General features: G+C 43.4%; 1 protein-coding gene across 2 annotated transcripts; it reads left to right on the top strand.

The window, feature by feature from the left end:
- Nucleotides 1-1,253: 1,253 nt before the first annotated feature.
- slc4a2a (solute carrier family 4 member 2a) lies at nucleotides 1,254-20,546 on the top strand. Of its 2 annotated transcripts, XM_049599268.1 has the most exons (18): nucleotides 1,254-1,340; nucleotides 4,544-4,710; nucleotides 7,518-7,698; nucleotides 9,157-9,292; nucleotides 9,648-9,795; nucleotides 10,514-10,610; nucleotides 10,701-10,885; nucleotides 10,985-11,201; nucleotides 12,526-12,729; nucleotides 12,876-13,024; nucleotides 14,262-14,456; nucleotides 14,645-14,854; nucleotides 15,098-15,187; nucleotides 15,281-15,447; nucleotides 16,999-17,252; nucleotides 17,740-17,909; nucleotides 18,794-18,967; nucleotides 20,197-20,546. In XM_049599268.1, exons 1-18 carry the CDS (start codon nucleotides 1,259-1,261, stop codon nucleotides 20,275-20,277), a joined length of 2,907 nt encoding a protein of 968 aa, XP_049455225.1. In that variant the 5' UTR covers nucleotides 1,254-1,258; the 3' UTR covers nucleotides 20,278-20,546. The 2 variants fall into 2 exon arrangements, with proteins under 2 accessions (XP_049455225.1, XP_049455226.1); XM_049599269.1 differs by lacking the exons at nucleotides 1,254-1,340; nucleotides 4,544-4,710 and adding an exon at nucleotides 5,825-5,861.
- Nucleotides 20,547-20,732: the final 186 nt, after the last annotated feature.

Genomic DNA, 20,732 nt, shown 5'->3' with positions numbered 1-20,732 from the left:
AGGCGAGGCTCCGCCCCTAATGCTGCGGCCACCATAGAAGAAGACCAGGAGGAAGAGGAGGGTGAAGAAGAGTCCTCCAGTCAGAATGAGGGAGAGGAGGGGCGGACAACAACACCCACCAGGTGAGTAACACATCTGATGGCTTTGGTAGCAAAAACACACCTTCCTGGATTTAAGTCCTCTTAATGTGTAACTCCTCCCCCTCACAGTGACCCACCCACCATATCGTCCAATCACAACGGCCTCTCACCTGGATGCGTCATATTGAGTGCTGCCGCTGACGACGCTGAGGAGGCTGACACGCTGACGTCTGTTGACCTGGAGGGAATCAAGAGTCAGTGACCTTTCTTTAAACTTCAGACTTTATACATAACGTCACGTTTAATACACGTTAGATTAAACTAAATAAAAACATATAACACTTAACATTTAATGTAATGCTTTATACATATTTATTTATCAACAACTTAAACACTGTAAATACAGCTGTGATCTGAACTGTAATAACTTTGACTTTTCATCTGGCGCCATCCTCAGATCAGCAATACTCATCCTAAACTGGACTCTGTGTTTACTGATGGTTAGCTTACAGTGGCATGCAGCAGTTTGGGTCGCCCGGTCAAACTTTCTTTTATTGTAAGTAGTTCAGTGAGTAGAAGATGAGCTGATCTCCCAAAGACAGGAATTTAAAGATGAAACATGATTTTCAACATTTTCAGCAGGATCAGTGCATTCATTTTGTTTTGTACAATTTTAAAGTGAAAAAAAAAATGAAAGGAGCACCGTCAACACCTCGAGACATTTGATCTGTGAGACAGCTGTCCCCAGGGTCTCTTGTTGACAGTCATGGTTAGGAAAGACCAGGTGACTCCTTGTAGCATAGTCATCATCAGTCCAGGCACACAGAGCTGCTGGTGTGTCTGCAGGCTGTCATGGTGGACTGGAGCATCTCCCAGCATGCACTGGGGCTCTGGGTGAAAGTCAGAAAACACAACAACAAACTGAGACTCTTTGACGTGTTGTGAAGACAAACTGAAGGAATGTTTCCCAACATGAAAGAGCTTTCTGTCACAACATCATCTTTATCATGTGACCTGAACACAATGCTGTCACCCTACGGGCCGAGCCCACGGCCTCTATCTATTGTTACTGTTTATGTGTGTGTGTGTGTGTGTGTGTGTGTGTGTGTGTGTGTGTGTGTGTGTGGTTCTGACTCTGATTCTGGTCCTGGTTGTGGAGGACTGTGTCAGTTTCTCAGATGGACATGAAGTCAGTCTCTGCTCTGGTTGTGATCAAATATTTGAACAGTTTGTTGTTGGACAGACTGAAGGCTGATCTCAGTGAGTACTCACCTGTTTCTGATCTACCTGACGTGTTTGTTTACCTGCTGGACGAACTGGTAGAGACACGCCCACAGGTGGAGTCTAACTACTTACAGAGTACTTCCTGTTTAAATCCAATCAATCTCAGAGGAAAGTCTTGTACATTTTTACTGTTCTACATTCATCCTGTCCACTGAAAACCATGTATCTCCAGATGAGTTGGATGTTTGTGATAAACTGAAGGATGAAGTGTTCCTTTATGTGTTGGATGTTTGTGATAAACTGAAGGATGAAGTGTTCCTTTATGTGTTGATGTTTGTGATAAACTGAAGGATGAAGTGTTCCTTTATGTGTTGGATGTTTGTGATAAACTGAAGGATGAAGTGTTCCTTTATGTGTTGATGTTTGTGATAAACTGAAGGATGAAGTGTTCCTTTATGTGTTGGATGTTTGTGATAAACTGAAGGATGAAGTGTTCCTTTATGTGTTGGATGTTTGTGATAAACTGAAGGATGAAGTGTTCCTTTATGTGTTGATGTTTGTGATAAACTGAAGGATGAATGTGTCGATGTTTGTGATAAACTGAAGGATGAAGTGTTCCTTTATGTGTTGATGTTGATGATAAACTGAAGGATGAAGTGTTCCTTTATGTGTTGATGTTTGTGATAAACTGAAGGATGAATGTGTCGATGTTTGTGATAAACTGAAGGATGAAGTGTTCCTTTATGTGTTGGATGTTTGTGATAAACTGAAGGATGAAGTGTTCCTTTATGTGTCGATGTTTGTGATAAACTGAAGGATGAAGTGTTCCTTTATGTGTTGATGTTTGTGATAAACTGAAGGATGAAGTGTTCCTTTATGTGTTGGATGTTTGTGATAAACTGAAGGATGAAGTGTTCCTTTATGTGTTGATGTTGATGTTTGTGATAAACTGAAGGATGAATGTGTCGATGTTTGTGATAAACTGAAGGATGAAGTGTTCCTTTATGTGTTGATGTTTGTGATAAACTGAAGGATGAAGTGTTCCTTTATGTGTTGACGTTTGTGATAAACTGAAGGATGAAGTGTTCCTTTATGTGTTGGATGTTTGTGATAAACTGAAGGATGAAGTGTTCCTTTATGTGTTGATGTTTGTGATAAACTGAAGGATGAATGTGTCGATGTTTGTGATAAACTGAAGGATGAAGTGTTCCTTTATGTGTTGGATGTTTGTGATAAACTGAAGGATGAAGTGTTCCTTTATGTGTTGGATGTTTGTGATAAACTGAAGGATGAAGTGTTCCTTTATGTGTTGATGTTTGTGATAAACTGAAGGATGAAGTGTTCCTTTATGTGTTGATGTTTGTGATAAACTGAAGGATGAAGTGTTCCTTTATGTGTTGGATGTTTGTGATAAACTGAAGGATGAAGTGTTCCTTTATGTGTTGATGTTGATGTTTGTGATAAACTGAAGGATGAATGTGTCGATGTTTGTGATAAACTGAAGGATGAAGTGTTCCTTTATGTGTTGATGTTGATGTTTGTGATAAACTGAAGGATGAAGTGTTCCTTTATGTGTTGATGTTGATGTTTGTGATAAACTGAAGGATGAAGTGTTCCTTTATGTGTTGATGTTGATGTTTGTGATAAACTGAAGGATGAATGTGTCGATGTTTGTGATAAACTGAAGGATGAAGTGTTCCTTTATGTGTTGGATGTTTGTGATAAACTGAAGGATGAGGTGTTCCTTTATGTGTTGATGTTTGTGATAAACTGAAGGATGAAGTGTTCCTTTATGTGTTGACGTTTGTGATAAACTGAAGGATGAAGTGTTCCTTTTTGTGTTGGATGTTTGTGATAAACTGAAGGATGAAGTGTTCCTTTATGTGTTGACGTTTGTGATAAACTGAAGGATGAAGTGTTCCTTTATGTGTTGATGTTTGTGATAAACTGAAGGATGAAGTGTTCCTTTATGTGTTGGATGTTTGTGATAAACTGAAGGATGAAGTGTTCCTTTATGTGTTGACGTTTGTGATAAACTGAAGGATGAAGTGTTCCTTTATGTGTTGATGTTTGTGATAAACTGAAGGATGAATGTGTCGATGTTTGTGATAAACTGAAGGATGAATGTGTCGATGTTTGTGATAAACTGAAGGATGAAGTGTTCCTTTATGTGTTGGATGTTTGTGATAAACTGAAGGATGAGGTGTTCCTTTATGTGTTGATGTTTGTGATAAACTGAAGGATGAAGTGTTCCTTTATGTGTTGATGTTCGTGATAAACTGAAGGATGAAGTGTTCCTTTATGTGTTGATGTTTGTGATAAACTGAAGGATGAGGTGTTCCTTTATGTGTTGATGTTTGTGATAAACTGAAGGATGAGGTGTTCCTTTATGTGTTGATGTTCGTGATAAACTGAAGGATGAAGTGTTCCTTTATGTGTTGGATGTTTGTGATAAATGTTTGTGATAATGATGGTATTTGATGTGTTGGGGTTGAGAATGTTCTGGTTCACACTGTGATTCACGGCAGGATGTTAAAGCTTGGTTCACCACATTTCATTTTCATTTATTGGTTTATTTCGCGGGACAGTGCATATTAATGAACAGTACATACATGATGTAATGTAAATATGCCGGAGTTAGCATGAATGCTAAATTTCATCCGCAGTTCCCAAACAATAAACATAAAAACACGGTCAGCACATAACAATACAAAAGACCATTGTGAAACAGTGTACATGTACAAACATACATAAATCCCTACAAGTTCATGTACACATACACACACATATAAATAACAACACACATACAAAAGACAAGCCAGGTAGAGGGCGCCGGTCAGCTGACTCTGAGTGCTGGAACGTGATTGGCTGTTTGTGTTGATGTTTCCAGGAAACAAAGAAAAGATGTGAAAACGTCCTCTTTCAGAGAAAATCTAATGTTCACAGAAACCTGAGACTTACCTGCTGATTACTGCACCTGTGTGTGTGTGTGTGTGTGTGTGAGAGAGAGAGAGAGAGAGAGAGAGAGAGAGAGAAAGCTGATTGGATAATTCAGACAATCTCATCTTACAGATTCTTCACTGAAGTTCAGTCAAGCCTGAAACTCAGTTAGACTGCAGAAAGTTCCCATGAGACCACAGAGACTCTCAGTGTGTGTGTGTGTGTGTGTGTGTGTGTGTGTGTCAGATTTTAACCTCTGACCTCTAACTCCATCCCACCCTCATGCTCTCCCCCCTCAGGTCACCGGTTGGACGATGTTCCTGCGGTGCGGCGTCACCTGGTGAGGCGGAGCTCCAGAGGGCCGATTGTCCACGTCACCAAAGATCAGATCAGCGGTCGAGCGCAGTCACACCTGCAGCACCTGCAGCACCTGCAGCACCTGCAGCCGGACCGCACCCCTCATGAGGTGCTCACACACGCTGACGGTTCAACAATTCACAGTGTTTAGGTGTTTAGAGGTGTCTCAATCTGTTGTCAACTGGTGATAAACTGGACTTAATGAGAGACACAGAGTCAGACAAGTAGAGTCAGACAAGTAGAGCCAGACAGGTAGAGTCAGACAGGTAGAGCCAGACAGGTAGATTCAGACAGGTAGAGTCAGACAGGTAGATTCTGACAGGTAGAGCCAGACAGGTAGATTCAGACAAGTAGAGTCAGACAGGTAGAGTCAGACAGGTAGAGCCAGACAGGTAGATTCAGACAGGTAGAGTCAGACAGGTAGATTCTGACAGGTAGAGCCAGACAGGTAGATTCAGACAGGTAGAGCCAGACAGGTAGAGTCAGACAGGTAGAGTCAGACAGGTAGTGTCAGACAGGCAGATTCTGACAGGTAGAGTCAGACAGGTAGATTCTGACAGGTAGGTTCAGACAGGTAGAGTCAGACAGGTAGTGTCAGACAGGTAGATTCTGACAGGTAGAGTCAGACAGGTAGATTCTGACAGGTAGAGCCAGACAGGTAGAGTCAGACAGGTAGATTCTGACAGGTAGAGTCAGACAGGAAGATTCAGAGAGGTAGAGTCAGACAGGTAGATTCAGACAGGTAGAGTCAGACAGGTAGATTCAGACAGGTAGAGCCAGACAGGTAGATTCAGACAGGTAGAGTCAGACAGGTAGTGTCAGACAGGTAGATTCAGACAGGTAGAGTCAGACAGGTAGATTCTGACAGGTAGAGTCAGACAGGTAGATTCAGACAGGAAGATTCAGAGAGGTAGAGCCAGACAGGTAGAGTCAGACAGGTAGATTCAGACAGGTAGAGTCAGACAGGTAGATTCAGACAGGAAGATTCAGAGAGGTAGAGCCAGACAGGTAGAGTCAGACAGGTAGAGCCAGACAGGTAGAGTCAGACAGGTAGATTCAGATAGGTAGATTCAGACAGGTAGATTCAGACAGGTAGTGTCAGACAGGTAGATTCAGACAGGTAGAGCCAGACAGGTAGATTCTGACAGGTAGAGTCAGACAGGTAGAGGGAGGTAACCTCAGAGGTGAGAGTATCTGGGGGCTCAGTTAGTTGTGGTCTCCAGGATGGTGGGTTTGGACCTGAGGAGTGGACACAGTAAGGTACACACAGATTCGTCCTGCTTCAGTCTGGGTTTGTTTTCTTTACTCAGTTTAACTTTGTCTTGTTTCCACGTTCAGCCCAGTTGGTTCTGGTTAAACCAAATCACTCCGTTTAATTTCTGACAGGTCATCCTGAAATCTGTATTTTCATTTTAATTATTTTTGTCAGATTGAGAGAAGTGTATGTTTGCTCGGCCTGGTTTGACCTCTGGGTCGACCTCAGTCTGGTGCGGTCCTGTTTTATGGCACTGTGGGATTCAGCCTGATTGAATTTGTCTGTGAGGTTTCATGTTGAGGTTCAGTATGAACGGAGCTCGGTGTGGGAGCTGGGTTTGATGGATCTGTGGACAGAAAGAAAAACAGAATGAAAACTATATCATTGTATTTTGACTTTACCTCAGTTAGAACTGGTTAATGTGACCTGGTTCTGTCTTTGTTCATCTGGATTGAGCCTGACGTGGACGTGGTTCATGTGTCCACTCAGTGTGTGTTTGTCTCAGTGAGAGGACGCTCTGGTCTCTGTAGGTTTAAAGGTTTGTTGGTCAGACCCCCTTTTAAATTTTGGACAGCGTGGCCACTTTCACAGGAGTCCCTTGACCTCTGACCTCAAGATATGTGAATGAAAACAGGTTCAGAATCAGAAAAACTTTATTGATCGCTGAAGGGAAACTGTGATTCATTGCAGTCACTGTGATGTAAAGAACAGAGAATTATAAGAATAAGAGTATGAGATAGAACTATGTAAGTATAAATTAAAAAAACAGAAATATAAATGTGCTAAAGTTAGTACTTCAGATATTAAAGAATAAAATACATGTTTTCACTGTGCTGAGTCTGTAAGTGTCAGGGGGCAAAAATACAAACAAACAACCCTGACGAAGAGCTTAGGGTTGAATCCAGTCGGTGTTTTAATGTAAGCAGCCATGTTTTGGAATAAAGACTGTTTAACTTAAATCAAATGCATCTGTTCCTGCTCCACACATTAGTGCCTGAACTTTATTTTTCTTCCCATGTGCTGACCCTTTTCTTCAAGAACTCCTGCGTTTTTTTTGAGTATCATATGATAAAGACGGTCCTCGAGCACATGACTATCTCCTTCTCCAACTTAACTGGTCAGGAACATGTCCGTCATTGACTTCCATCATAATGTTCTCAGCCTCTGTGCACTGTTAGACTTTAAAAATTCAAACAGACGTCTGACCAAACACAATATTTGTTACAGATTTATGACTAGAAAACTCAACACACAGCCCTGAGCTGAATCTCCAATTAATCTTCAGGTTCTGAACTTTCTGATGATGTAAAGCACGTCTGTGTGTTATCTTCTGTCGACCTGCTGTTCCCCCTTAAAAGACAGAAATACGTCTGTGTGGGTCTCGAAGGGTTAAAATGAATTTGGTCCACTCGCTCAGCAGGAACAGAGAGAAATGTTAGAATAACTTTAAATATATAAGAAATATAATTTCTATGAATAAAAATATAGAACAAGAGTTAACTTTATTAAAATGCAAATATGTGAGTGCTCTGAGTAAAGATAAGTGCTGAGGAATCTGAGCTGTGGTGGTGATGGTAAAGGTTGTGGAAAGTGTCCTGGGAATGAAGTGAGTCGTTACATGTCCCCATAAGTGACAGAAACGAGTTTGTGTGTGTGTCCAGGTGTTTGTGGAGCTGAACGAGCTGGTGATCGACAGGAACCAGGAGCTGCAGTGGAGGGAGACGGCTCGATGGATCAAGTTTGAGGAGGAGGTTGAGGAGGAGACGGAGCGCTGGGGGAGACCTCACGTCGCCTCCCTGTCCTTCCGCTCCCTACTGGAGCTCCGAAAAACCATCTCCCACGGTAAGGAGGCTCTCTGCTGCCCCCGGTGAACAAACACTTACACTGCACACAACCACAGGTTAAACTCCCCTTAAAAATCCCATTAATTCACCTTTAATTTCCCCTTAAAACACACAGGCATCTTTATCTAAATCAGTGTCTGTGTGGTCAAAACTCTTTTATTTTGTTGTAATTTGAAAATCTAATTCCCTTAAAAACATCTTAATTTGAGAAGTCTTTAATCAACAGATTTTAAGGATTTAATGACTTTCCAAATGAATGTGAAATATTTGACAACAATCAATGAATGCTGAGTTCAAGGCACGCTAAGCACCGTTGGGCGTCACTTCTGTTTACGTTCAACAATGTTATCAAACACAACAGAGCTAGAGCTAAAGTTGTTTGGAAAAACCTCATTTGAACTCTGTTTTTAGCCTCATTGTAGCCTGTAGCTCTGACTGCCTCTCTGGGCACCGCCTTCATGTGTGTGTGCTTGCTTTCACTGGTCTCGCGCTAGCTGGTTAGTGCAGCCTGGACCCAGATGTTTTTGTTGCCATGTGCGGAGCCTGGGTTGCCGACAGAGACCAGACTTTTTCACAGCATATTCAGAGAACATGTAGCTAGCGGATCATGAGGAGATGTTTGCTGTATGTGACAAAACTTTTCAAGCTTAGGAAGACTTAGAGAGCCTTTAAGGTATTTTTAAGGTTCAGGGATTTTAGTTTCAATATTTTTGAGATGTTAATAATAAGATTTTATTTTAATTCTTATTCAATATTTTAACAGGGTAACTTGATTTAGGACTGATTCATGGAAACATTCATGGACTGAAGTATATTAAGGACAGGAGTGACTAACATGCCTTAATCTATACCTAAATGGCCATAATTTGTCTATTTAAGGTGTAAATTCAGGGGTCCACCATGAGTTAAAGGTTAATCAGTGGATAAAGTATTGGATTATAGCACATTGGTTTTTGAACGATTATTGTCACAGTTTAAGGGTTTTCTCATAGGGGGAAAAATCCTTATGTTTATCTAGTAACATGACAACCATCTCTGGGTTTTCACCTTAATTGAAGAATGAACAATGTTTTTAAGGGAAAAATTAAGGGATGCTTTCATGTTGGGTTTCTCTCCAATATGTTGCAAATCACTCATTCATCTGACTGGAAGGATCCACTGGAGACAAGAGAGGAGCTTTTGTAATTTAAGGGAAAAGTCCTGTATCCTCAGACGTCTGCATGATGGACGTCCTGTAAACCAGTGGACTGATGTGGTCTGGATGTTGTCTTTAATCATCTGCAGCATATCGAGGGCAGTGTAGAGATATGTTACAGAGAACAGTGTGTAGTCAGCATACAGTGAAAAACAGCAATCAGAAATACAACTGGTCCTCAAACTGACCCTTGAGGCACACCATTCTTTACATGAGAAAATGATTATGTAAGTGTGTGATGTCATGGTGTTGTGTTTTCAGGGGCAGTGCTCCTGGATCTGAAGCAGAGGACTCTGCCGGGAATCGCTCAGCAGGTGGTGGAGCAGATGGTGATCTCAGATCAGATCAAAGCTGAAGACCGAGCTAACGTCCTCCGAGCTCTGCTGCTCAAACACAGGTTCATGTCCATGATCCATCCATCCATCCATCCATCCATCCATCCATCCATCCATCCATCCAATGACTCATCCATTTGGTGATTCATTATCCACTGATTCATCCATTTAATGATTTATCCATCCAGTGATTCATACATTCACTCAGTAATCTAGCCATCCATCTAATGATTCATTCTTCCATCTAATGGTTCATCCATTCAATGATTCATCCATCCAGTGATTCATTTATCCACCCGATGATTTATCCGTCCATCCAGTTATTTAATAATCCACCCGATCATTCATCCATTCACTGCAGCTCACAAAAGCGACAGGAACATTTCTTTCATTAATATAGTTTTGTTTGTTTATCAGTCACCCCAGCGATGAGAAAGATCACAGCTTGTTCAGCAAGAACATCTCTGCAGCCAACATGGCTGCCCTGATGGACAGACACAATGGCCAATCAGAGCCCTCCGTCATTCAGACCAATCACAAAGAGGCTGACGGAGAGAAGAACAAGGTACAAAGAAACCTGTCGCCTGTTAAAGTCAGTCTGAAGTTCATGTCACTTTCATTTAGATTTAATGTCACCAGACTCTGAGTGCGTCCTTCAACCAAACATTATAAATGAGCTACAAGCTTTCAGGGTTAAGTGACTAACTAACACATCATCCCTTAATTTATCCCTTTACCTCAAATTTTAAATCCGGTCCCAGACTGTTTCCATAAATTTGTCCCAAATCTGGTAAAGCTGTTAAATGTCTGAATTCTGAATAGAAATTAAAATCCCCAAACTCTGAACCTTAAAAACACCTTAAATTTATAACTCATGGATTTGTTAAGTGTTTCACATTCATGTGGAAACTAAGGGGGAAATCATAAAGCCCTTAAAATCTGCTTTGTGTATTCATTAAGGGCTTTTCAGAAGAAGATGTTTGTTGTGTGTTTTGGGGGTAAATTAAAAAATAATGTAGGTGTTTGAAAGGGATTTTTGTTTCATTGTGCAGGTTGGCACCACCACATTATTGTCAGTGGTGATTGATGAGGCATCCTCCTCCTCACACCTGCTCAGTCTTGTCCAGGTGGAGCTTTGGGTGGTGCCTCTACACCCATTGTGAGACACCTGTCAGACAAACACTATGTAAGAACAGCAGAGTGTCGTCAGCGTAGCAGTATGGGAGGAGAAGTCATGTGAGTGTCAGGACGTCCATTAATCTGATGTGTGTACTTGTGTTCAGAAAGACACCCCGCCCATCGGTCACTCCAGATCCAAACATGAAGTGAAGCTGATGGAGAAGATTCCCGAGAGAGCCGAGGCCACCGTTGTCCTCGTGGGTATGTGTCACATCATCACCTTCATCCCTGTGTCAGTCTGTAGTTTGTGAGCTTCAGTGGGTTCATTGTGTCCCTCTGCTGTGTCTGCAGGCAGCGTGGACTTCCTGGAGCAGCCTTCCATGGCGTTTGTGCGGCTGCAGGAGGCGGTCCTGCTGGAGTCCGTCCTGGAGGTTCCTGTCCCAGTTAGGTTCCTCTTTCTCCTGCTGGGCCCGCCTACAGCCAACATCGACTACCACCAGATCGGACGCTCAATCTCCACACTGATGTCAGACAAGGTGAGTCCCTCAAGTGTTAAAACTGTGTGTCGCTGTTTGGATACGACCACCAGAGGGCGCCACACAATAGCTCATCTCTACCTTCGTCTGCTTCCTCAGCACTTCCACGAGGCGGCATACCAGGCTGACGACCGCCAGGACCTGCTGACAGCCATCAACCGGTTTTTGGACTGTAGTATCGTCCTCCCTCCCTCTGATGTCGGCGGTGATGAACTGCTCCACTCAGTCGCTCGCTTCCAACGAGAAATGCTGCGAAAGAGGGAGGAGCAGAGCGGCAAACTGCAGGAGAAACAGCCCAGCATTCAGCAGGATGAAGGTCAGTTAGGCGATCCTTTTTAATCGGTACTCCTCTGGTATCGATGATATTTTGTTACAAAGTTTGTTTTGGGGTTTTTTAGCCTTTATGAGATGAGAGACAGAGAATCGTTAGCAGGAAATGAGAGAGATCAGAGATGACATCTGATAAATGACCCAAATCGAGGTTATATGAACAGCATCGCAACCACCAGGAAACGCTACCATACAGGAAAGTGTCCACTTTAACGTCTTAAATTTGTCCAAAAATTATTGCTTGCATCTTTATGAGTTGAGAGTTTAAAACTAAGCTGTTTACTGTCAAACACTGCCTGGGAGGAGGTTCAAACTGTCTGCGTATTTTGGGGTTTTTCTCCATTTTTACTAACATACCTTTCTATCAGTGCTCTCAGCTGAGTATGTCATCCAGTGTCCCAGTCATAGTCTCTGAGCTTCTCTGTGTTGCTGAATCAACATTGTAACTGTATCCTGCTGCTGCTCTTTTGTCACAATTAGAAATTTCCTGACACGTTTGTAAAAAATACCAGCATGATCGTTTCAAACGTGGCTGTCCCAAAGTCTTGTTAAAAAAAAAAAAAATTAAATAAAAAATGTCTGAGCTCTTTAAAAGATGCCTACTTGGTTGCAACAACCACAGCTGGAAATGTCCCAGATTTTTTAGCTTAAAAAAAATACCCACTTTATTGCTAAAACCATGGCTGGAGATATCTGTCTCTTGTTAAAAAAAAAAATCTGCTTTTGTCACTACAAATATGGCTGGAAACATCCCAAAGGCTTGTTAAAAACACCTGTTTTTGTTGCTACAAACACAATTGGAAATATCCCAATTTGTTGGTAAAAATACCTGCTTGGTTGCGCCAAACGTGGCTGGAAATGTCCAAAAGTCTTGTTTAAAAAATTGAAATGTATGAGCTTTTTAAAATACCTGCTTTTGTCACTACAAACACAGCTGGAAATGTCCTGACATGTCATTACAAAAGTACCTGCTCTTGTTGCTGCCAAGTTTGAGCTTTCCCATGATGTCATTCTTTGAAAGCATTATGTAACAGACTTCAGAGCAACATTTAGTCAGGGTAAAAGTAGAATAAAGACTCAAAGAGGGCCTTTTGGCAGAAGCTCGGTTTGAAGCTTACATCTAGTGGAAGACTTCGTCTTCTTAGGAAGGTAAATCAGCATGTCATCAGCAGAACACTGAATGTTTCTCTCATGTTTTGTAAATTAAAATCTAGGTGTGGTATCCAGAGTCCATATGCTGATGTTCTGATGTCATGGTGTGATGTCAGCTCTTCATCAGACAGTAACAGAGCTCTGTTCTTATCTACCAGACTCCCTCGTTCCCTCCAAACCGGGTGAAGAGCCTCTGAGGCGCACAGGGCGTCTCTTTGGAGGTCTGATCAAAGACGTGACTCGGCGTTACCCCCAGTACCTCAGCGACATCCGAGATGCTCTGAACCCTCAGTGCATGGCAGCCATTATCTTCATCTACTTTGCTGCACTGTCACCTGCCATCACCTTTGGTGGTCTTCTGGGTGAGTCTGATGGGAACAAACTACCTGATGAGGTTTGGTTGATGTTTCAAATCACTGCAAGCTGACTGATCCAGAGGGTTCCTGGATCCTCAGACTCTTCTTCAATCATTACATCTATGGCGATGTTCTCTTCTCCTGTGACACAGGTGAGAAGACAGAGGGTCTGATTGGTGTGTCTGAGCTGATAGTTGCCACAGCGATGCAGGGCATAATATTCAGCGTGCTAGGCGCTCAGCCTCTGCTGGTGATCGGATTCTCTGGACCACTGCTGGTGTTTGAAGAGGCCTTCTACACTGTAAGCTCACCTGAGAGAGAACCTACACACCTGTATCAGCCAAGACACAATTAATAGCAACATGTCTGTTTAGAAACAGAATCCTGTTACTCTGGTAAATCTACTGAACACACCAGAGAACCATTTTCTGTGTTCTCTATTCATTATCTCATAATCTTATTTCAACAGCATCATCTCCATTACTGTGGTATCTCTGCCTCCTTGTCTTAAACCCCATGAAAGATATGTGGTGTTCCTCAGGGTTCTCTCTTCGGTCCTCTTTTGTTTGCCTTGTACATGTTTCCCCTTTAACACATGAGTATTTAGTAAGTATTTATAATATTTAAAGTATTTATAATATTTATAACATACAGCTCCTCCAGGATGTTGCAAATTCAGCCAGTGCCTGTGAATTCTGCGTGACTTTGCAATTTTATCCAACCACTGCATCTTTACCACAGATTTATTATAAAAACAGGTAAAATCTTATTTTATCGTAAAGCTGTGTGCAGCGCATTGATTCACTCAGCTAGTCTGTTTATCATGAGGCTGCTGCTGCAGAACAGGAGCTCTACACCTGGGACAGAGTCACACACACAGTGACAGAGCTAACTGTTAGCATCACACAGCTAATGGCTATTACAGACTTTAACAACAACGTCCATTGTGGTGTTGGTGTGAGTTTGTTGGGACTGGTTACTCGGGACTCGATGTTGGATGTTTAGCAGCTGCTGTTGTGTTAGCTCGTGCTAACTGGGCAGAGAGAGCGGAGGGAGTGGCTCAGGGAAACGATCCTTCAGCTGATTGCTGGTGATGCCCCTTTCCCCCACCTGCCCACCCCCGACCATCACAAATTGATTCTAAGTCTTTGGGAAAAACTGATCTCATAATAAAAGGTTCTGAATGTGACACAGTGTAAGAACTATTTTGCAGTTTCCACTGTCTCCGCAATTTCATTGTGAGAAAACTATAAACATTCACAACATGCATTGCAATTTTTTAGAAAAACTGCTGTGAAATCAGACATTTCAGGCTGCAACAGCCTCACAAACAGCCTGTGAAGTCCTGGAGGGGCTAAATGTAAGTGTCTGAAGGTTCATTCTTGACTTACAGTGTTTGATGAAAACAGTTCTCAGCACAAGGTTCATTCCCTCTTCTCTCTTATTACCTGTAAGTGGTCCAGAGTGCTGCTGCAAAGCAAAGTCTCCTGTTAGTTAACCTATCACCTGAAACCTACCTGGTGTGTGTCTGTGTGTAGTTTTGTAAAGATAATGGGGTGGAGTACCTGACGGGTCGGCTGTGGATCGGTTTCTGGCTGGTGCTCATTGTTCTCCTCACCGTGGCCTTCGAGGGAAGCATTTTGGTTCGCTTTGTCTCCCGTTTTACTCAGGAGATCTTCTCCTTCCTCATCTCCCTCATTTTCATCTACGAGACCTTTGCCAAACTGATCAAGGTGAGGACAGAGGCCATGAAGCATCTGTGATGTTTTAATGAATGACAGGTTGATTTTTGAACCCCAGAGTTTGGTTGAATTTCCTTCACCCTGGAAATTCAACAAATGCCTCAAGAACATTAAAAACGTATCAACAAACATCAACAGAGCTTCTCTGAGTTTTTCTTCTTTGTGTTGGTCTTTTCCAGATCTTTCAGGAGCATCCTCTCCAAAACTGTTACCATGGAAACAACACAGTGTCTCGACCTCTGTGCAACTTCACTGTAGCTGCTGGGAATACTGGGAAGGTTATTGGAGAACCAAACACAGCACTGCTGTCCTTTGTTCTCATGATGGGAACGTATTTCATCGCTTTCTACTTACGCAAGTTCAAGAACAGCTCCTTCTTCCCCGGCAGGGTCAGTAAACACAAGAACATGTATGGGTACAGGTACAGATACAGGTAGAGATACAGATACATAATGTTATGTTTGATGCACCTTGAGGAGACATTTCTGGGTCCAAAGTCCAATCCCAGTTCTCCCCCTTGGCCTTACACCTGTAATTTTGAGTGCCCTGGACTGAGTAGCAGCCCTTCAGAACGGCGTCTGCAGGTTAAAACCAAATCACTGATCAATAAGCTGATGCTCTGTGTGTTTCAGCTCCGTAGGATCATTGGAGACTTTGGAGTCCCCATTGCCATCCTCATCATGGTGCTTGTGGACTACAGTGTGGAGGACACCTACACCCAGGTCAGATTTTATTAACTCACAGTGAGTCCTGTGGTGACATGACACACTGTGACAGACTCACAGTTAAATTCCTCTCTTCCTATTGGCTGACAGAAACTGAGCGTACCCAGCGGATTCTCAGTGTCCACTCCAGAGAAGCGTGGTTGGTTGATTTCTCCTCTGGGGTCGGACGGGCAGTTTCCTGTTTGGATGATGGCCGCCAGCATCCTGCCAGCCATCCTCGTCTTCATCCTCATCTTCATGGAGTCCCAGATCACAGCGTACAACACGTTCTTCTTCTCTTTGTTTGTTCTGTGGTTTTGTGATTCCTGTCCGAAGGCACTGACCTAAAATCATAATTATAATAATAACTTTAATCATGTAGCACCAAAGTTTGTTGCTATAATCAAGTCTGGAGGAGACAAAAGCATGACTGGCAGGAAATTTTCGAGTGTGCAGTTATTAATTACAGTTAAGCAGGACATAAAAACATTTGTGGTTCCAGGCTTTAACAGGACATAAAGATGTGTATCATTGTGTAATAGTGTAAATCTTTACTGTGTTTCCCATGATTTACCCCAGGGGTAGCATGGATATAGTAAATAGGAGGGGACCCAAGATAGACCCCTGGGGAACGCCACAGAAGAGAGGCACATGAGAGGAGCAGGTATCTCCATGCATGACAGAGAGGGACCTGTATGACTGACAGGACACAGATGAACCAATCCAGAGCCACATCACTGATACCAATAACGATTGACAGGCAGCTGATGAAGCCATGTGGTGTCAATGGCTGAGCTGAGGTCACAGAGTATGAAAATGGAGAACAGGCCTGACGCCTGGTTTCCACTTACGTATGTGACTGGTACGGATGGTGCCTCTAGTGTGCAACACAAGGAAGTACATTTTGATATAGATGGATAGAAACACCTGTAGCCATGGAGGGAGGGGCTGATTTTGTCTGATTTTCACCATGCAGTTGTTTGGGATGTGAGCTTTGAACATTACTGGGACTAAAAAAGGACCAATATTTTATCAGAATAACATTCCTCAGATTCACAGAGCATTCAAATGAGGTAAACAAGTTTCTTTACAATCAGACAAACTCACGATCAACAGGATGATGATCTTAAGGAAACAGCCCGTTAGCCAGTTAGCAGGCTGTTAGCTGGATTTTACAGGGATTTTTTTAATTTCCCCTGTTAAAGGGTTTTTTGGGGGGAATTTTTCCTGATCAGCTGTGAGGAATGTCATCGGCTGTAAAGCCTCTGAGGCAAATTGTGATTTGCGATATTGGGCTTTATAAATAAAATTGAATTGAACTGAATTAGCTAAGCTAGCACATAGTCATAAGGTCTCTCCGAAATCCACAGCAAAAGTCATTTTTTTCAAACATACTTTAACGTTTGGTAAATTCCAAACCAAAATATTACAGAGGAGAGATTTGCAGGCACATCAGATATTATGGAGATTCCCATAGGAATGAATGGACTTCCTGTTGCCTCGTCTCTGTACACATACGTAAGTGGAAACAAGGCGTGAGTTGACAGTGAGCAGTAAATCATTGGAGATCTTGAGCAGAGCAGTGTCAGTGCTGAGTTAAGAGCAGAAACCTGATCTGACGTTCTCAAACATGCGACTGTTGTTCATAAAAGAATTCAGTTGATGAGAGATGACTGTTTCTAAAATCCTAGATATGAAAACAAGCAGCTTAGAACTAGACCTAAAATTACTTAAAACGGAGGGATCTACAGAGGGCTTCTTTAACAGGGGGGCACAGTGATGTAACCCAGAGCATTAATGTAATATTTTCCCTGCCCTCTGTCTGTCAGGCTGATTGTCAGTAAGAAGGAGAGGATGCTGGTGAAGGGAACTGGTTTTCACCTTGACCTCCTCATCATCGTGGTGGTGGGTGGAGTCTCAGCACTGTTTGGTTTGCCCTGGTTATCAGCAGCCACGGTTCGCTCCGTCACCCATACCAACGCCCTCACTGTCATGAGCAAAGCCGTCGCCCCCGGAGATAAGCCCCGCATCCAGGAGGTCAAGGAGCAGAGGGTGACAGGCTTCCTGGTGGCTGTTTTAGTGGGTACGACTGTCACCGTAGAGTTCTACTATCAACCATCATTTATTCATCACACTAAATCAGACAAGGTTCACTTCAAGCTGTCATCCATCAGCTCCTTTAACTTCCTCACTGTAGTTCAGTCCTTTTTATCGTCTTCTTCCATCAATGCTGCTGCTGTTTAACCCTCCGTCTTTCTGGATGGTTCTGATATCCATGGTTATTGTCCACACATCCTGACTTCAACAAGATGGCCTCATGGTTGCTCCTCCTGAACACGGGCAGCGCTCTGCAGCCACTTCTGAGCTGTGGACAGTAGTGATCCACAGCAGGAACAGGACAGCAGCTCACATTCACACCATCACACCAGGCCTTATTAAAGCCACGCCCCCTCTCCTTGTCTCCCAGAATCCTCTGGTCCATCAGATCAGCTGATAGAAACAGAATCATCTGGGTGGATGGAGCTGTGCAGCATTTAGTTTCCTCTGACATGGTACCCGTCTGTCCTCAGGTCTGTCCATCGTGATCGGGGACGTCCTGCGTCAGATTCCTCTGGCGGTGCTGTTTGGGATCTTCCTCTACATGGGTGTGATGTCACTGAACGGGATCCAGCTCACTGAGCGACTCATCCTGTTGCTGATGCCCCCAAAGTACCACCCCGACCACAACTACGTCCGCAAGGTTAGCTCCGCCCTCTGACCTTGGACAAACACATCAGCCAGTTCCAGAGGTGTTGACTTGAGTTGTATGACGAGGACTTGACTCACGACTCCGGTGACTTTAGTCTTCATTTTCCACACAACAGATTATCTGTACTACAGTACTATGACTAATGCTGACAGCAGCTGTCAGGAGACAGGAGGGACAGGTGAGACAGGTGAGACAGAGCAGACCAGCAGACGGACAAATGATGTAGACTTGTTGGGCCTGACTTGGAACAAAGACTCAGGACTTGTGTCTCTTGATTTGTCTGTCTCTCTGTGTCTCTGCTGACGTTAAGGATACACCTGTTCACTGTCGTCCAGCTGACCTGTCTGTCTCTGTCTCACCTGTCTGTCTTACTTATTTGCCTGTCTTTGTCTCACCTGTCTGTCTCACTTGTGTGTCTCCGTCTCATCTGTCTGTCCTCCAAGGTGCCTCTTGCCTGGGGCCCCCAGAGTGTCTTGAAACAGCCCTGCCTGTATGTCTTACCTGTCTGTCTCACCTATTTGTCTCACCTGTCTGTCTCTGTCTCACCTGTCTGTCTCACCTCTCTGTCCTCATCTCATCTGTCTCTCTGGGCCTCTGCTCTCTCACAGGTGCGGACATTAAGGATGCACCTGTTCACTGTCGTTCAGCTGACCTGTCTGCCTCCGTCTCACCTGTCTGTCTTACTTATTTGCCTGTCTTTGTCTCACCTGTCTGTCTCACTTGTGTGTCTCCATCTCATCTGTCTGTCCTCCAAGGTGCCTCTTGCCTGGGGCCCCCAGAGTGTCTTGAAACAGCCCTGCCTGTATGTCTCACCTGTCTGTCTCACCTCTCTGTCCTCGTCTCATCTGTCTCTCTGGGCCTCTGCTCTCTCACAGGTGCGGACATTAAGGATGCACCTGTTCACTGTCGTTCAGCTGACCTGTCTGTCTGTCCTGTGGGTCGTCATGGCGACGGCGGCAGCGCTGGCATTTCCCTTCATGCTGCTGCTGACCATCCCAGTGAGGATGCTGCTGCTGCCCCGCCTCTTCAGCCGGAGAGAGCTGCAGAGTGTGAGTCACGCCTCCTTCACAAATCCTGACATCATCATTAGCACAGGGTGGACGACGTCTGCTAACATGGCTGGTAAAAGTTAGCTGGTAAAAGTAAGTTGATTACAGTTTGCTGGTAAAAGTTAGCTGGTTACAGTTAGCTGGTAAAAGTAAGTTGATTACAGTTAGCTGGTAAGAATTAGTTGATTACAGTTAGCTGATTACAATTAGCTGGTAAAAGTTAGCTGGTTACAGTTTGCTTGCTACAGTGGGAACTGCCCATTGGTTCGACATCCCATTGTTCCGACCATATTAAACTCATTGTTCCAAACTCTGTTCCGAAATCATCATGATGCCCTGTGGTTAAGGTCTGGTTAGGTTTAGGCACAAAAAACACTTGGTTAGGGTCAGGAAAAGATCATGGTGTGGGTTAAAATGAAAAAGAAAGTGACAAACACATAAGCTGTGAGCCTGCTCCGCCTCAAGCCGGTCGCGGCGCACCATACACCCGCCGCGAGTCGTTCAGCACCGCGGACAGTCGGACTAATGGGATGTCGAACCAATGACATGGACCCGTATATAGTTAGCTGGTAAAAGTAAGCTGGTTACAGTTTGCTTGTTACAGTTAGCTGGTAACAATTAGTTGATTACAGTTGGTTGATTACAATTAGCTGGTAAAAGTTAGCTGGTAACAGTTAGCTGGTAACAATTAGTTGATTACAGTTAGCTGGTAACAATTAGTTGATTACAGTTAGTTGATTGCAATTAGCTGGTAAAAGTTAGTTGATTACAGTTAGCTGGTAACAATTAGTTGATAACAGTTAGCTGATTTCACTTAGCTGGTAAAAGTTTGCTGGTTACAGTTAGCTGGTTATAGTTAGCTGGTAACAGTTAGCTAGTAACAGTTAGTTGATTACAGTTAGCTGATAACAGTTGATTACAGTTTGCTGGTAACAGTTAGCTGGTAAAAGTTTGCTGGTTACAGTTAGCTGGCTATAGTTAGCTGGTAACAGTTAGCTAGTAACAGTTAGTTGATTACAGTTAGCTGGTAACAATTAGCTGGTTAAAGCTAGCTGGTAACAATTAGTTGATTACAGTTAGCTGGTTACAGTTAGCTGGTAAAAGTTAGCTGGTAAAAGTTAGCTGGTTACAGTTAGCTGGTTACAGTTTGCTTGTAGCAGTTAGCTGACTGAAATAAACTGAACTGTTGTCTGACCTCTGGTCTCTGACCTGTGACCTGTGACCTGTAGTTGGACGCTGATGATGCGGAGCCTCAGGAGAAGGAGAAGGAGGGGCAGGACGAGTACTCACAGCTGCAGATGCCCGTGTGACCCAGTAGCAGCCTTCTCATTGGTCGATCCACCTTCTTCATTAGCATATCTGACACGTATCCTGTAGCAGCGCTGGGCAGGTGGACTGAACACGTCTGAAATCTGTTTTTATAGAGCTGACTGTGTGTTTTTGGGGAGCGGGTTTGTTTCTGCTGCTGAGAGCTGAAGTCTGTTTCCTGGTGTCTGTCTGCTCGTCTGTAACTCACCTTCTGTTTTAAAGATCACGCTGACTGAAACATGCCTTGTTCTGTTTCTCTGTCTGTCATTAAAATGCACATTTTATCTTTAAACATAGATCTTTGCAGTTTTACTTGCACATTATGAGGTAGTCATTGTGTAAGCCCCGTCCATCAGGTTATGTCACATTCACTGAGGGGTGAGGAGCAGTATAAACATGCTCAGAAGACTGTATGTGCACACGCTCAGGAGAGATGGCTGCCAGCTGCAGATCTCGG

Source organism: Epinephelus fuscoguttatus, linkage group LG15, assembly GCF_011397635.1.
Source record: "Epinephelus fuscoguttatus linkage group LG15, E.fuscoguttatus.final_Chr_v1".
Classification (NCBI taxonomy): Eukaryota; Metazoa; Chordata; class Actinopteri; order Perciformes; family Serranidae; genus Epinephelus; species Epinephelus fuscoguttatus.
Note: the sequence above shows the minus strand (reverse complement) of the source record. Positions and strands in the feature narration are given on the sequence as shown.

Excerpts from the sequence above, each read along its gene's own strand:
- slc4a2a (XM_049599268.1), top strand. The coding sequence starts at position 1,259 with ATGGACATGAAGTCAGTCTCTGCTCTGGTTGTGATCAAATATTTGAAC. Across the intron at positions 10,611-10,700 it reads GGCCACCGTTGTCCTCGTGG|GCAGCGTGGACTTCCTGGAG; the intron begins GTATGTGTCACA and ends CTGTGTCTGCAG. Across the intron at positions 14,855-15,097 it reads GCTCCTTCTTCCCCGGCAGG|CTCCGTAGGATCATTGGAGA; the intron begins GTCAGTAAACAC and ends TGTGTGTTTCAG.